Source organism: Caretta caretta, chromosome 5, assembly GCF_965140235.1.
Source record: "Caretta caretta isolate rCarCar2 chromosome 5, rCarCar1.hap1, whole genome shotgun sequence".
Taxonomy (NCBI): Eukaryota; Metazoa; Chordata; order Testudines; family Cheloniidae; genus Caretta; species Caretta caretta.
The window spans coordinates 62,198,568-62,216,573 of record NC_134210.1 but is presented as its reverse complement, the minus strand read 5'-3'; the positions used below and the strand labels follow the sequence as shown (position 1 = coordinate 62,216,573).

General features: G+C 38.7%; 1 protein-coding gene across 2 annotated transcripts in view; it reads left to right on the top strand.

The window, feature by feature from the left end:
- The window catches only part of ELL2 (elongation factor for RNA polymerase II 2), a 66,506-nt gene extending 49,530 nt beyond the window's left edge, over nt 1-16,976 (top strand). Inside the window, exons 9-13 of one of the 2 annotated variants that reach the window (XM_075128589.1) lie at nt 3,634-3,700; nt 11,587-11,758; nt 12,676-12,897; nt 13,219-13,263; nt 13,420-16,976. In XM_075128589.1, the coding sequence (XP_074984690.1) occupies nt 3,634-3,700; nt 11,587-11,758; nt 12,676-12,897; nt 13,219-13,263; nt 13,420-13,536 (623 nt within the window). In that variant the 3' untranslated portion in view covers nt 13,537-16,976. The remainder of the gene's footprint in view (nt 1-3,633; nt 3,701-11,586; nt 11,759-12,675; nt 12,898-13,218; nt 13,264-13,419) is intronic. The other variant, XM_048850583.2, reaches the window with a different exon arrangement.
- The last annotated feature ends 1,030 nt before the right edge of the window (nt 16,977-18,006 follow it).

Here is an 18,006-nt window from a genome sequence, read left to right as displayed (position 1 = left end):
AGGAGAGAACAAAAAGGAATACTACTTTGGTTTTGTTTTATAAACTATAAGGTGTTCACATACCACTTTGAATGCAGGGCAGTTTAATTATTAACTGTATTAGGCCAAATCAATTTATCAATGGGCGTCAGTACTGTTAATGTTTACTGCATTCTTCAGAGAATTGACTCTGACTTCATGGCTGTGAAATGACTTCTAAAGAAAAAGCAAACTAACTGAAATTTGATTGATCATACAGTACAATGTTCTCATTTCACAGTGGCTGGAAGACTAACCCACAGAAAATTAATAAGAATTTTGCAAATTAACAAGTAAAAGTACACACTAAAGGAAGAGATAATGTTGCATAACATACACTTAACTGCAAATTATTTTTAATTATAGTACAGTAGCAATTGTAGAGTAATTTTGTGTTTAAAAAAAAAAATCTAGCATTGTGAATCTTTATTCCAGATCTCTGAGAGTTGGGAAGAGACTGTTTTCTCTTTACAAAAAACCTTGCAGTTTACTCAGATGTAAACTAAAGTTTAAATTTGGACACTTCTCTCCTTCCTCTTGCCTGCTCCAGAAATTATTCTTACAACTACTTTAAGCAGTCATAGAGAGGATATTAAAAAAATCTTAAAATCGTGCTTGTAAAACCAAATGAAAGCTTACCAAATATATTTGCTTTCCTAATACTATTTTTTTAAAAGGTTGTGGAATGTGGCTGTTAACTCAAAATCCATAACATATCAGTTGGAGCTACAAAGTTTAATGTTGACATTTAATAAACAAATATCAAGTGTAAGTAAGGGCAATTACTTGAAACGTGAAATGCAAGGTTAAATGATCTTCTGTTAATTCAGAAGTCAGATTCAGCCCTCACCTAGTCTAAAATTGTTTCTCCTCTGGAAACAGAGCTGATTGTATGGATTCGATTCACTTTGTAGACTGCTGATGGATAAAGCTGGATCTTTCCTATTCATTTATACACACAATATGGCTGCCGTTGTAGGGGTGGAATATATGTTTCTGAAAATCTTTGTGCTCAGTACACCAGTATATGGTGGCATTCAGGGTACTGTCAGTCAGTTACAGAATTCTAAATGCCTAGTAAAATTCTATACTGTGCCTTAAATTGATATTTATGTTGCTAGGGCACCCACAACCTGCTGGGGCACCTTCAGAGGAAGACCTTGTTGTGTAAAATTTTTATTTTAAAAAAAATACTCCTTTTTAAAATTGGATTTTTGTTCATAGTACTGAAATTTGGATAACATAGGTTTTATTTGTATAATATTTATTTATTTTGTATCTCTCACGGAATTGATAGTTCCTATTAAACTTTGCACTTCTGATTAGGCCTCAACTGGAATATTGTGTCCAGTTCTGGGTGCCACATTTCAGGAAGGATGTGGATAAATTGGAGAAAGTCCAGAGAAGAGACACAAAAATGATTAAAGGTCTAGAAAACATGACCTATGAGGAAAGATTGAAAAAATTGGGTTTGTTTAGTCTAGAAAAGAGATGACTGAGATGGGATATAAGTTTTCAAATACATAAAAGGTTGTTACAAGGAGGAGGGAGAAAAATTGTTCTTCTTAACCGCTGAGGATAGGACAAGAAGCAGTGGGCTTAAATTGCAGCAAGGGTGGTTTAGGTTGGACATTAGGAAAAACTTCCTAACTGTCAAGGTGGTTTAAGCACTGGAATAAATTGCTTAGGGAGGTTGTGGAATCTCTATCATTGAAGATTATTAAGAGCAGGTTAGACAAACATCTGTCAGGGGTGATCTAGTTGATGAGTGCAGGGACTGGACTAGATGAGCTCTTGAGGTCCCTTCCAGTCCTTTGATTCTGTAGTACAAAGAATGTCATTTATAGGAAGAGTAATCTCTTGGTATAAATATAATTGCTTTACTCAGATACTTCTGATCGGAATCATATATATTCTTACAACCTCTAACTGTTGGAGCCTGAGTGAGTGCTTTGGCCAGAATATTCTGTTGTTCAAAATAACTGTGTTCTACAGTTTAAGGGTAACACTAACTTCTCATATGTGGGGTGGTATGTTCATAAACTTGCTAGCAAAACTAAATTTATAACTGTTTTGCCAGTAAGTTCTAAATACTAATCCCACATATGAAAATATACTTAATGAATAACAACATAAGAATGGCCATACTGGGTCAGACCAGTGGTCAGTCTAGCCCAGTGTCCTGTCTTCTGGCAGTGGCCAGTGCTAGATGCTTCAGAGGGAATAAACAGAACAGAGCAATTTATCGAGTGGCCCATCCCATGTCATTTTTACTCCCAGTTTCTGATGGTCAGAAGTTTAGGGATACCCACAGCATGGTGTTGCTTGCGACCCTGACCATCTTAGCTAACATTGACAGGCCCATCTTCTGTGAACTTATCTAATTCTTTTTTGAACCCAGTTATACTTTTGGCCTTCACAAAATCCCTTGGCAACGAATTCCATAGGTTGACTGACTGTGTTGTGTGAAGAACTACTTGCTTTTGTTTGTGTTAAACCTGCTGCCTGTTAATTTCATCTGGCGACCCCTGGTTCTTGTGTTATGTGAAGGGGTAAATACTTCCTTATTCACTTTCTCCCCATCATCCATTATTTTATAGACCCTTCTCTTATCTTTTAATTCTCTTTTCTAAGCTGAACAGTCCGTATCTTTTTACTTTCTCCTTGTATGGAAGCTGTTCCATACCCCCTAATGATTTTTGTTGCCCTTCTCTGTGCCTTTTCCAATTCTAATATATCATTGTTTACATGGGGCGAGCAGAACTGCATGCAGAATGGATGGGGTGGGTCTACCATGGTTTTATATAGTGGTATTATGGTATTTACTGTCTTATTATCTAACCCTTTCCTAATGGTTCCTAACATTCTGTTAGGAATATGAGAAGAATTTAAAACACAAACTCTTCCTAAAGTAGAGGAAATAGTCCCATTTGTATTGCTTGCAAACAGATGGATTATTTAGGGATTACATTACTTTCATAACACCTTCCTGAAGAGCAACATATTGACTTGCTTTTTTCCTGTAAAAACCAATGTTGCCATATTAATGAGGAAATCTTCTGTTCAAAATTGAAGTCTGAATGCTAATTAGATTTGCATAAAATGCTATAAGGACTTCTTTTGTATAGAAAGTATTCAAATTAAATTATAAACTTTGCTTACCCATAGTTGGAGGAGGAGGAGAGGGACCATTCTTGCACCAGGAAAAGCACTTTGGCTTTCCACCCTATTGTCCTTTAGTTTGGTCCCGTGAGAGTTGCATATTGATGTAAAACTTCTAGCTCCTATTGTGTGGCCACATCTGCCACCTCAGATTTTGAATGGTTGTGCAGATGCCACAATTTATCTTGATGATATAAGGTTGACCGTGGGTTAAGATTGCATTATTTTGTTGTACAGATTCTACAGTAGCTAATGTGCTTTAAACTCCTGGTATTGCGTATTGTAGAGTTGGTCGTATGGCCCCTATTATAAACAGTTTTGCGCTTTAGTCATGATTACATGGTGAGACAACAGAATACAATTCCTGGGAAGAAGTGTTCCAGACACTTCAGATTTGGATCGCATTAGGTATATTAGAATCTTTTTAAATGTCAACTTTTTATTTCCATATAGGTGTTAAAGAGACTTGCACTGACTCTACAGATCCTTCATCAACAAGTGAACTACCAGACTACTTTGTGTAAGTAAAATTAGGCCTAAGATTGACAAAATTCATGCCATGCACCAACAGGCAGTTCAAAGATCAACTGTGAAAGGTCTTATGTAATTAGAAAATGGAAGAGTTACCAAAATGTGACTTTTTAAAGGGCCATGTCAGTGCTGCTGGTTCTAAAAGTAGTGCCACACTATGCATTAAATATCTAAGAATATTTTTTCGGAAGTGCTTTAAAAAGTGAAGTTCTTGAGCAGACAGGGTATTGAAATAAAGCAACAAAGTGGGTGGTAGACTTGCTCCCAGTTTAGTGGTTAAATTGCCCAGCAGGAAAGTTAAATATTGGAATCTTTGGTTTTGAATATTTTTTTACTATTATATTAAATACTCTTTATGGAACATATATAGTTAAACGATTCTGCATCAAAGAGTTTAGACAGCATGGATTAAAAACTGAATTATGTTTTTTTTAAAATCTGCCTTACATTATATTTGAAATTTCAAATCTAAGTCCTATGCTTACTGTGATTAAGGTTATTTTGTCATAGATATTTTTTGTAAAAGTCACAGACAGGTCTCAGGCAACAAACCAAAAATCATGGAAGCCCATGGCCAGTGCTTGACTTTTACTAAAAATACCGGGGGGTGGGCTAGGGGATTAACAGTCCTTTTTGGGTCAGGCCCCCTACAATTACGACACTGTGAAATTTCAGATTTAAATATCTGAAATCAAGAAATGTATGATTTTTAAAATCCTATAACCGTGAAATTGACCAAAATGGACCGTGAATTTGGTAGGGCCCTACTGATGAAGCACTAATAGAAAAGATGACATTTTTTTACTTTTTTCCCCTATAACATTTACTTTATTTGCACCCAGCTGTTAGCCCTTACCTTTAACAGTTTAATTGTAATAAGTATAAAACTGTCTACTAAATTTTTAATACTACCTGCAATCAAATTATGGCTAAGCCTCACTTTGTGACGTCTAAACTGACTCCATTTATTCCCAAAGACTTCCACAAGACAAAATGTTCCTCCTCGCTCAGCATAGATGAAAATGTTGAAAGAACAATGGCAGGCGCTTGAGGACTGGTGATCCCCTAGGCTAATGTGCACCTTGGGAGTTTGTACTGTCCTTCACATAGCTGGGGGCCTTGTGTTGTAGAGTGGCTCAAGTTTGTCTGGTGTTGGGCCCAAGGAAGGAATTGGCCAGTCATGCCATACACCTTAGCATACTGCTTCCTGCTGAGTCTCCTCCTAATCTCAGGCCTAGCATTTCATGTTTTTTCTATGATAAAGAACAGTTTGTCACTCTGTAAGTGGAGTGGGTGGTGTTTTCTGCCCTGCTTTCAATATATCTGATTTATTCTGAGCAAGATGTCTTCCTCATCACCTGTGTTCGCATTCTGATATTCCAGTGAAGTCATAACACTGTGTTTAGGACTTCGCAATTTCCACGACAGGTTGTGATGTAATAAATGCAGGACTGATGTCCTTGCAAGATTAAATAACAGGAGAGGATGGGCTGTGACAAAACAAATCCTGGCTTAAATGTAATTTTTGTATTGCTACAAATATGAAAGAAACTAAAACGTGAGTGAGGGATTTCAGTGAATGTTTGAAGACTTTCACCAATATAAAAGTTCCTTTGTACAGTAGGTTAAAGTTGAATTTGTCAACCTTTTTGTCTCTAATGGTCTTTGTCACTATAACATTATATAGAGAGTGTGTGCGTGTGCGTGTCTATACAGTTTATATATAACTGTAACCTTGCTGCATTTCAGTTAAATAATATAACTTTGGCTAACGTGTGTACAAAATATCTATACAAAACACACATTAGCAATGATCATGAAATATATGCTCAGGTATGTTTCTATATGAGCTACGTATATCTAACTACAACTTTACATTCCCTGCACCCTGAATGAAAGTTCTAGGTTTATCTGGCATGAAAAGAACACCAATTACAGTTAAATCATAGGAACACTTCTCTGTTTCTGTGACCTATGGTTTTAGCCCTGTAGGAGCCTGAAGCCCTTGTGTTCGTTTTTTAAATGGTCACTGAAACTAAAGCAGCACCACCTGTAATAGGAAAATAGTTGGAAGTCAGCACTTTTTTAGTGAAACACAGTATGTGATGTATTTCTAAAGAGGGAGATTTGTGATCTAGTGCATAGTTCAGGAGTGGCCAAACTGAGCCTGAGAAGGAGCCAGAATTTACCAATGTACATTGCCAAAGAGCCACAGTAATACATCAGCAGCCCCGCATGAGCTCCCCCCCTCAGTGCCTTCCACCCACCAGCAGCCCCACCAATCAGCGCCTCCCCCTCCTTCCCCACACCTCCCAGTCAGCTGTTTCGTGGCATGCAGGAGGCTCAGAGGGGGAGTGGGAGGAGCAAGGGCATGGCAGGCTCAGGGGACGGGATGGGAAAGGGTGGGGTGGGGGCAGGGCCTGTGGCAGAGCCAGGGGTTGAGCAGTGAGCACCCCCCAGCACACTGGAAAGTGGGTGCCTGTAGCTCCAGCCCTGGAGTCGGTGCCTATACAAGGAGCCGCATATTAACTTCTGAAGAGCCACATGTGGCTCCGGAGCCACAGGTTGGCCACCCTGGCATAGTTTATAGTTTCCAAACTTGCCTTGGATTTAAAAAAATAATTAAAAAGACTCTTCAAAGAATATTGTAATGCTACATCAGATGTCATCCACTCAAACTGTGTTAAGCTATTAAAGCTTTGATGCAGCCTGACCACTGGCTGAACTTGAAACTGCTGCAGAAAATATCCATTTTACCATAAAACTGCTCACCAGAGAGCTGCAAAAATCAGGGGACCTTGATTCAAAATTAAGGATGAGCTTTCTGAAGAGTACAGAGAGCCTTGGTTATGACTGTACATAGTGAGAAGTAAAAATGTATCAGCAAACACATTTTTCCACTTACATATGGCACCTAGAAACTAGAGTGGTGAGCATATTAAAATGAATAAATAGGTGTGAAAAACTGAGAAGTGCTAATAAATCTTAATTTTAGCTCCTTAACTCATTCCATAGAAGATTATGTGAAATTTTTCAATATGCCAAAAATGTAAGATTTAGCTGTGTAACTCTTGTCTTGGCACAGCTGAATGTTGAACATTTTCTAGAATTTAAGAACTTGTCTCAGACTGAAACTACTGTAGCAGAGCCAATCTGTTGGCTAAATATGTATTTTTGGAACATTTAAAAATCAATATTTACCAGAATTCCTTGGACCAGTTCTAAAAATCCTACCTATAGCTTCTGAAGATGCTCAGCAGCTGTTTTTTTACAGTTTTATTGGTGGCTTTACATTTTTCTTCAAAATGTAAACATCAAATAACATATTACCCAGTGGTAGTTGTGCTACTAACAAAGCACTCTTTTGCTATTCTGTGAAGTTCTTTTATTCCAAAAACTACAAAAAAAGTCAACATGGATTTTCTTAAACTCATTCCTCAACTTAAAGGAGAAAGGAGTGAGGTTTTTGATGGCAGTTCTAAAGTGGCCAGAACTGAAATGCTGACTCAACCCTAACTAGCATGCTGCTAGAATATAAAACAGTGACTAATTGTAGTGTACATATGACTTCAGTGCTAGAATCTCATTGCCTGCACGTTCAAATATATCCGCTGATATATTTGGCAATGAGCCCTGTGGTCACTGCAGCACATGCCCCTTCTCTTGCATATACATGTCTGGTAAAATAGTGGGGCAGGACTGCTCCTCTGTTTGCTAATCCTGCCCTCTGATTAAACTATAGCTCAGTTAAACCAGGAATAACTGCAACATTATTTCTGGCAGATGAGTTCAGTCCCAACTGGGGGCAAGCTTTCTCTAACAGTCTTTTTAACTTGTACCATCATCTTTAACACGATAAAAGATGGATCTGATAAACATGCATGAAAAGAATGAAAATAAATTTGGCCCAGCTTTCAAACTCCTTTCTCTCTCAATTCCGTGCCCCCTGGAGCAATTGATAATCCTGCCCCTCCAACAGAACTAATATGGCGGAGAAAGACAAGTACCATACCACCAGTAGATGCATATATGGAGCGAGGGTGAAGCCATGAAGTCACCACCCAAGCATGGTGATGACAAAGCTAACTTACAACTTGGCATGTTGGGTGCAAATAACATTGTTACAGCTGGGAAGAGAAGGATATTCCACTTCATGTAGGAATTTTGCTTTTTTTCAAATTTTTCTGTTCTGATTCAGAATGTAAATTAGAAATGTCCTGCAAAAGGGGATGGAGCAGTCCACTTGGCAGACCCTGGAAGCCCTGTGGTCAAGGAACCAGATCAGCAAGCTGGCAGGAAAGCAGGCAGTCTCATCATAAACCAGCCTGATTTCCAAAATTGAGTGGTCTACACAAAGCAATTTGATTTTGACAAACGCAAATTCCATTAAAATTCCTGTGTAGTTGGAATTTTTCTGACCAGCTATAATTATTACATTAAGGCAATGATAACACATACATGGAGTAAGCATAGAAATACTGTCCAACTTAATGACACTCATACACTGATCAGAGTTGATAAGACCTATGTGACTTCATTTTGCTTTTGCATAAATCTAGGAGCAATAAAATAAAACAGGTCTATATTCCACTCTAGTGTACCCTCCTCTTCAGGTGGGCTCCTTCTGATGTACAGTAATGGTAGTACTTTGCTTGAGCACTCGATTCAGTGATTACTGCAAAATAAGAGTTTGCTTCTATCTTTACCCATATGAAATCCCTACTTGCAAATCACCATAGTTGCAGTGGATCAGTTTCTGTTGTGCCAATTAAATTCAATAAAACCTAACAATAAATAGTTCTTTAAATGGACTATACTAACTCCAGCTATATGTAGTATAACATCCTAGGATTATACAAAAATAGGTCACAAAAGGAGATGAATAAACATGGATTACTAAACAGAGCAAGCCCATTAAATTTAAAGAAAGAGTCTATGTGGAGGATGTATTATGTGGAATACCAGCTGATGTAGATAGGCAAAAGTCTTGACAACATTCAAAACTCTTGCCTTATTCTTTGTTGGATTACAGTTGGTCTTGATTTTATGTATTGCCTATATTTCCTACAATATGAATTTTAATGTAGAAAGACACTATTGTTCTCATCTTATTCAAAATTACCATTTCATCAGCATTTCCTGAAAAGTTGAAGGGTACAAACTGTGTTGATTGGGCATCTTCTAGAAGAACATTAAGCAGCAGCTTTTAGGACAACAATGTTAGTTGCATTTGAAAACTACTTCCTAAATCGCTCTTAATTTGGACTAGATTGTATCTGTAGTGTTGGGAAAATAAATATGCGTCTTTTCTGCTTCAATCTTGGACAGGGCTCATAGATTCTGGAAGTACTAGTGGAGTTTTTGGGCTATGACCAGTTGTGATTCATGTTCTCCTGGCTTTTGATATCTACCATAGACAAATTTGTCAATCTCCTTCAGGAGAAATTTGCCAGTTAAGTTGCTTAAAAAGAGGAATGAGCGAGAGAAGCTGGTGGCAAAGCAGTTCTGCTGATACTTTGGAGTGTAAAAAAAACTTCATAGAATCCTAGAATATCAGGGTTGGAAGGGACCTCAGGAGGTCATCTAGTCCAACCCCCTGCTCAAAGCAGGACCAATCCCCAACTAAATCATCCCAGCCAGGGCTTTGTCAAGCCTGACCTTAATCTGTAAAGAAGGAGATTCCACCACATTCCAGTGTTTCACCACCCTCCTAGTGAAAACGTTTTTCCTCATATCCAACCTAAACCTCCCCCACTGCAACTTGAGACCATTACTCCTCGTTCTGTCATCTGCTACCACTGAGAACAGTCTAGCTCCATCCTCTTTGGAACCCCCTTTCAGGTAGTTGAAAGCAGCTATCAAATCCCCCCTCATTCTTCTGCAGACTAAACAATCCCAGTTCCCTCAGCCTCTCCTCATAAGTCATGTGTTCCAGTCACCTAATCATTTTTGTTGCCCTGCGCTGGACATTTTCCAATTTTTTCACATCCTTCTTGTAGTGTAGGGCCCAAAACTGAACACAGTACTCCAGATGAGGCCTCACCAATGTTGAATAGAGGGGAACGATCACGTCCCTCGATCTGCTGGCAGTGCCCCTACTTATACTTCCCAAAATGCCATTGGCCTTCTTGGCAACAAGGGCACACTGTTGACTCATATCCAGCTTATCGTCCACTGTAACCCCTAGGTCCTTTTCTGCAGAACTGCTGCCTAGCCAGTTGGTCCCCAGCCTGTAGTAGTGCATGGGATTCTCCCGTCCTAAGTGCAGGAGTCTGCACTTGTTCTTGTTGAACCTCATCAGACTTCTTTTGGTCCAATCCTTTAATTTGTCTAGGTCCCTCTGTATCCTATCCCTACTCTCCAGTGTATCTATCACTTCTCCGAGTTTAGTGTCATCTGCAAACTTGCTGAGGGTGCAATCCACGCCCTCCTCCAGATCATTAATGAAGATATTGGGGAAAAAAACCGGCCCCAAGACCGACCTGTGGGGCACTTCGCTTGTTTAAGATCAGCAAGGATTTCACTGTTAAGCCAAGCTGGTCGCCTGCCATATTTACTCTTCTTTCTACGCATCAGGATGGTTTGTCCCTGTAACCTCAATAACTTCCTTGATCCCTGTGAGCTGCTCGTTCTTTTTAGAGCCTGGATGTAGAACAGAGACTACTTAAAAATCTGACAGCTTTGACATCATTGATCACAAGATAAACATACCTCTGGGTCATGAAAGGAATAGATGGAGGTGGTCCTGCTCCATTACTTAATCTGAGAGCATCCAGAGAGTACTACTGGGCAGTGTCTCATCTGCCCTAAATGCTGCTGCTGTTCCCTTCTGCTTGATGTATGTGGGGCACTTGGGATTGTAGTGCCTCTGGAAACACGGACATAGTAGTTGATGGGCTTTCCCAGTGTCTGGTCAGAATAAAGGTTTGGATGAGGGCCAGTTGGCTGAGGCTAAAGTCAGACATGACCGAAGGTAACAGTGTATTTGAGAAACCTGGAAAAAAGACACAGATTATATCTGCTCTTTTGATTGTTTGCTTACTTTTAATCACACACACAGGTTGGCAGCTTGGCCTTGCTAGGCCCTCAGCTACTTTGGGGCATCTGGTAGCAACTGTGAGCAGAAGCATTTTTTTTGTGCCTGGCAATGTTGTGATAGTCCCTTTCAGCTGCAGACCTCATCATGGCTTGTTTTATGTTGCCTATCATGTTCCACAGATTCTTTAGATGACTTTGACCCTTACTTAATACAGCACAATTATTAGGATAAAATACTAATTCCTATTCAAGAGCGACACATCTGCCAAATCTTGAAATAAATTATTGTATCAATTCAAACCCTCCCAAATGCCAGAAAAAAACTGGTCTGCTTAAGCAGTGTTCCCAGAAGGTAAATGCACTTTGCTCTAGCAGATCAATACGGGAAACAAATTCTGAAATTAAGGGGCCATCATAGGAAATGAGTTGCCAGCAGCTCCGTACTTATTTAAATAGAGGTATTGGTTCTGTTTAATTTGAATGCATGTTATCTGTTCTGCGTATGCACCTACAGTTGTAGATAGTCTAATGACTTCTGAATAAAGACCATATAGAGCAAAATACTTAGACATGTATAGACTGCAATTTGCAATTGTAGGTTCTGTTAAAGACCATTTGTAATACAGACTCTAAAAAACACCTCAACCAAAGTGTACAGTTTAATATTTGTCTATTTTCACAACAAGACAGAAGTATATTTTAAATTAGTCAAATCTTTGACTTACTGAGAAGTGGACTGTCTAGTAATGTATGGTCCAGCTACTTGCAATGAACTGTAACAATTTTATACCAAGGGCATTTCATGGAAGATAAGTGTAACTGTACTCTTTCCATTAGAAAATATATAGCTATTGTCTCATATGAGCAACGCCAGAGTTACAAGGATGACTTCAATGCAGAGTATGATGAATACAGAAGCTTACATGCCAGGATGGAGAATGTCACTAGAAGATTTATGAAACTTGATGCTCAGCGTAAGCTCCTTTCTCCAGGATCTAAGGAGTATCAGGTAAAGAGGAATAGAAGGCATTTTGTGAGCCGGTTTTACCTTTTGCTTTGTTTTTAAATCACCCTCTTCTTCCTCTCCCCAAACCCCAAATATTTAAGCATATAGCCCAATACTCCAAACTTTCTAAAAACTAATATATAAGATAAAAATCAGACTTCACAGAAAATCCTTAGATGATGTATAATTTGGTAGAGTAAAACACTTAATTTGGCAGAAGCATCTTTTGTCTCAGGTACTTGATCCCATCACCAAATGATTTGAAAGCCCCACAATCAACTGTATTTGTCCTCTCACCACCCGTACAAGGTAGGGAGGTGCTATTGTCCTCATTTTAAAAATGAAGAGCTGAGGCATGGGGAGGCACTGACTTGCCCCATTTCACAAGACGTCTGTGGCAAAGCAGAGAAATGAACCGTGGTCTCCCAAGGTCTAGGCTAATCACTGAAACAAATTGCAGGGTGCCAGATCATCGAACAAACTATTGACCTGAAGTATATGCTTCTAGGTTTGTGTAGTATGTGGCATTGTAGGTTTGTGCAAGATGAGAAGTTTAGTGCTGTTTGTAGCTCACGCTCTTGTGTGGGATCAGAATATATGAGTGGGAGGAAATAAATAAATTAATGGACAGTCTCTGGAGCAGCAATGCTAAATTTTTCCCCATAACCTGCGTCCCCAAGGGGGCCTGTTGTTGGCAGCAGATGGGCCAGGAAACTGTTCCTGAACTGTGGATATAGTCCTGTTATGCAGAGGAATTTGTTCCTCTATAATCTTTACTCCAACCATAGCAGTCCCATAGGACCAATAGCTATGCTGCTATTTGTTACTGGCCTCAGTTTCTCTGACCTTGCTGAAAGAACAGTGAGCAACCGAGGTTAATACTGTCTCGGGAAATATTAACTCCACAACTTTTCTTACAGGTTTTCCAGGCTTTGGGAGGGTGGGAGAAGATCCCTCCCCTTAGACGTAGGCAAGGCCTTACGTTAAGTAGCACGTGGCTGCACAATATTTTACAGGGGGCATTGAGAAAGTGGCTATACAAGAGGATCTTCAAACATAGCCACTTCCCCTCCATGGCCTTATCGCAGCTTTGTCTGCAGACTTGCTCTTCTCCACAGCAGGAGGGTGACCAGAGAATAAAGGTTTGTCTTTGCAAACATTTATTTCTTGACAAGCTGGGATGTGAATCTATTTGCTGCAGACTAACTATCCATGTGGATTAAAAGTGCATTAATGGACATCAGCAGGACCTACACGGGCAGTTAGTCCATGGCGGGCTAGTGCGGGGTAGATTCATACTCCAGCTTGCCATGAACTAAATGTTTGTGTAGACGAGGCTTAAGTGTCTGTGTGGTAAAACTGAAAATCTTCATCCCACTCTTCTACCCTTTTAATATTCAGTTGCACTTTGCAACAGTGAAATGGTCTTCAAGGGATCTTTATTTCAATTTTCTTTCTTGCAGGTAGTTCATGAGGAAGTCCTAAAGGAATATCGGAAGATCAAACAGGTGTGTACAACTGGGAGGTGGGAAGTATGGATAGGTTAAACACTTTTCATAATCATTCTGTGTACAAGGTCTGGATGCCGTTTTTAGTGATGGGCATTCAGATTAAAATGTTGCAAAAATGTTTCTGCGCCCTGACTTGTTTCTCTTTCTTTGCAGTCCAGTCCCAACTATCATGAGGAAAAGTACAGATGTGAATATCTTCATAACAAACTGGCTCATATTAAAAGACTAATAGGTGAATTTGACCAACGACAAGCAGAGTCATGGCACTAAAGCTCTGCTTGGACCAGATGATGTGAATAAACTTAAGCTTATTTATTTAAAATTCCAAATGAGTTGCTCTAAGATTCTAAAAAGATTAAACTTTTGCATTACAAAAGTTTCAGTATTAGCAGACTTGAGTTACTACTTTTGTTGTTGAGGTTGCTTCTCTGCATATTTGAAGCTGCTTTTTTCTGGTCCCTTCTTTTCCTTAAGACTTATACTTGTCCATGGAAATCATTTTACCAGTAGATACTGGGGACTTTGAAGTTCTGCACATTTAAAAAAAATGTAGCAAGTTGAAATGCTTTTGGATAAATATAAGCCTGTTTTCTTGTTAATGCAAACTCTTTGCCTTAAACGGTAGAAGGTTTAAAATTTGCACAAAATTTTTAAAGGAAGTGAAAACATTGTTTTGGAGGGTTAAAAAGAGGTGTGTGTGTATATATATGAAAGCTATATACAGCCTCTTTATCGACAACAGTAACTTACCCCTGCAATTTAAACCCCCATTGCAATGGTTGCCTTAAGGTGTTTGCTTGTGTGTGCTTAGTGTAGTTAAATTATTAGCTACACTGCTTCCCATTTTATTAAAACAACGGGAAGCACTCTGTGGCCTACCAGCGTCTGAAAGCGTGTGCTTGTACTGTATGTGTGCAAGGTTGTATGGGTGTGAGCATGATGGGGGGAGAAAAAAAGCTGCTACTTGAAGTAGGCCGAACGCTCAGGTTAAAACAACTGAGGAGTGTTGCTGTAGGTTTTTTCCTATAAAATTTACTTCTATTGTGGAAGATGAAAGCATTTCCATTTCAACAGTTTGTCAGCTTTATTAATGTCAGGGGAAATTGATACTTTACAAAAATTAAACAGATCTATAGTTTTTGGGCAAAATTATAAAATTTGACATGTAGGTGACCTATTTATATACTGCTATAAAGTATTTTTTTGAAGAGAGATATGCCAAGAAACTATTGCCTACATGAAATGTATATTTAAAGAGTTTTCTCCTGGGTGCCAGGAATATAACAAAGAACAGATATATTTAACTATAAAATACTGTGATCATCAAACAGCACAAACTTTCATTTCATGCAGATTATTGGTTTAATTTGATTTAAACCATCACTTTATCATGTGGGAACATAAATTATTTGGTCAAAAAATTAAGCATTTTGAATTAATTTTTTGTTTACTTGTCTTACTGTATTTGTCTTTTCAAAGTGCTGCCAATTGAAAAGGGAAGCATTATGTTTACAAATCTGGTTTTGGAATGTTTGCCAAAATTTTGGTAGTATCTTTAATAAACTTTATCTCCAGCATCAAAACAATTGTTGTGTATCACTGTAAACCAGAAAATGTTTTCTAGAATTGCCAGAAAGTATACACTAAAATAACTGGAACAGTGGAGTTCGCCTTTAGTGTCAGTCCTTCTGTTACATTAACTAGAAAGATTCAATAGCTTAGAAAAGTCCCTTGTAATCAGACCTTTGTTACAGTTACACTACAGATATGTACAGATTTCACTGCTTTAGTATAGAGTTGAAGTCTCTAACACAATATGTTGAGATTTCAGGTGCTTTTGCCTGATTAATTGTAATTGGTACAATCACAATGTTAAGTTTTGAATTACTAGAATGTTTGTTAAAAGTGTAAGATGCAAAGGAAATTGAATGCCTCCCATTGAAATAAATGTGTCTTTTAGGGCTGAATTAGATCCCAGACAGGTTATGAAAGTAATGTGTAAACTTAAACACAATGTCTTGTCACTTGACTTCAGTTTTGGTATAACAACTTTAGAGGTTGGTCCATCAGCAAAAATGAAATCACAATGGCTATATTGTTCAATCTGAACAAATAATGTATGGTTCTAAAAATGGGCTGTTTTAGGCAATAAATGTTCTTGTATCTGAAATGTAACTGCAGGGCAAAGCACAGCCTTGTAACATCTATTCTGTTGTTACTCTAGAGCAGTGACAGTATGTGTAGTAATTATCTCAGTGCCTACTTTGTTTGTAATACCATCACTTTATAAATTAGCCTACTGCAATTGAAGCATTCATGTTGTCTTTTTGTGCAAAAGGAGTCACCTGTGCTGGCACACATCTTCTGGTTTACAGGTATCTATTGCAGCTGGAGGTTAATCTTTCATAGAGGTCCAGCATTGTTTATCATTAGACCTGACAAACTACTGTAAAACCCTTAATTTAAATTTTGTTCTTTGCATTGAGCGTTTCTCAAGCCTTGCAAATATACCCAATAGCCTATGTATGGCAAAATTCAACATATCTGCTGTTTCCCTGGAGTCTACATTCCTGTTGAATAAATGTCAGAGCCTGTTGAAGTAAGGCCTCTAATAGTATTGCCCTTCCTATAAAATTTGCCCACTCACTCAAACAGATTCAACTTTTTGCAAATGGTGGCAAAACTTGGCTTGAGTTATGCTACTGTTAAGTCAGCCCTATGTAGGTTTTAGTGAAATGGTGAAGGGGAGTCAGTGTCTGCTTTTAGGGAACCCAATGAGTCTTGCATTTAAATACACTGTGATAAAACATTTGAAACACCATTTTGATAGTTTCTGTCAAAGGGAATGAATAGCTGCCCACTAATGGCAAACAATTCATACACAAAGGGGATCGTTTTTCAGTGTTACTAGGTTGTTAGTCTGATGGGAGGAATTGAGGGGAGGAGAGTTAGCGCATTTTTAAAATTGTAGCGGTTAAGTGGTGGTTTTGAGAACATAAGTTCTCTCTCTCTCTCTGCTGGCTACTTTGAATTTTTTTTAAATTTGGTGTTAATTTTTCTAAGTATCCAGTTGATTTTGCAAGTTTTACAATAATTTCCCCCTCAAACTATTTAACCAAGATACTATGTAAAGCATATGCAGACATAAGTGTTGGAGGCACATTACTTAACGGGCCTTAAACAAAAATTGGATTGATTAAGCAGTTCAAATACTGTGACTTTTACTTTGAAATAATAGTAATAGCACAGCCAGTCTCTGTTTCTGGCAGTGTAAATGTGCATTCATTCCATATAGACTTGCTGTTTGCCTTTGCTACTTGGAAGTCTCCTTACAGCTAATTATTTTCATAAGTGTTACTAAATAATTTCTTCATGTGTACCTGATGGGAAGAGATGTGGGTAGCACTTTGGTAGCCTTTTCAGTTTTGGGGAAGGCTATCAAACTGACATTGCTAAAGGAAGACCGGGAATGTCAGACAGCACTGTGTGGTAATGTGAAGAAAAACAGGGCTGGAATCCCCCTTTCTGCCTTTTTTGAAGCGTTGTTTTAAAACAACAACTATTTTTCAGTAATTCCACACAGACTATGTTAAGAGTCATAAAGTGAAACACCCTGGGGCATTTTGTTAACTAATGAACACTTGAGCCATTGTTGCCCCTCTGTTCTACACCAATTTAAGTTCAATAAAATGTAAACTTTGCAATTCTGACATTTGTTTTTTCTTTGATTATTTACGTCTTTACAATGAAACAATCAAACCTGCTCAGTTCTATCGCCAGAATGATTTGCTCACTTTTATGGTGTAACCACATAGACAGGCAGGAATGTTGGTGGTGCCTTACGGTTAATGGGTATGCTGCAGAGGGCAATGCAGGAGATCAGTATTCTGATGGTTCACTATATTAGTGGCTGCATTGGGGACACTCTAGCTGTGGAAGTACTTCAAATGCAGCTGTCAAGTCCCCCTTCTTATCCTCTACTTTAGAGGAATTATCCATTCCCCCCACTCCAGCACTTCATCGCCCTCTCCTTTTTTTCATGTTTGGGAATTTCTCCTCTCCTCCCCCACTCTTTCCCACCTTAAGATCTCCCCCCTCCCTTTTTTCCCTCTCCCTTCATTTCTGGTTGTGGTAGAAATTGGGGAGCAGGGGGTGCAGTGTTAGAAACAGAGCCTCTCTCCTGTACCTGTTGCTGTGGGGCTTGATAGTGCTCTTGTGTTGGAAAAGGATTGGGGGCTATCCCTGGCCTAAAAAGAAATAAAATATTGTTAAACCCTTGTTTTATTGTTACGACATTAAACCGTTAACTTGACACAAAACCACAGACTAACCTATCTCTAACTCCCAAGAGAACAGTCAGCCCTAAAATCTTTTTTTAACACCACACAACAATTAAAGCATTTGATATGTAAAGAATGAAGGTTTTAATTTGAACAATTGCCCTTATTCCTTTTCACATTAACAGTAGAGCCTCAACAGGAGGCGCCCCCTGCTTAATAGTCCTTTCAGATTACACTAGATGGTACTTACCTCTTCTTTTTCATAGCTTCCGGGGCCAGAAAGGACTGTTGTGATCATCTTTTAGTCTGACCTGTATAGCACAGGCCATAGAACTTTCCCAAACTAATTCCTAGAGCAGATCTTTTAGAAAAACAGCCAATCTTGATTTTTAAATTGTCTGTGATAGAGAATCCACCACAACCCTTGGTAAACTGTTTCAATGACTAATTACTCTTACCA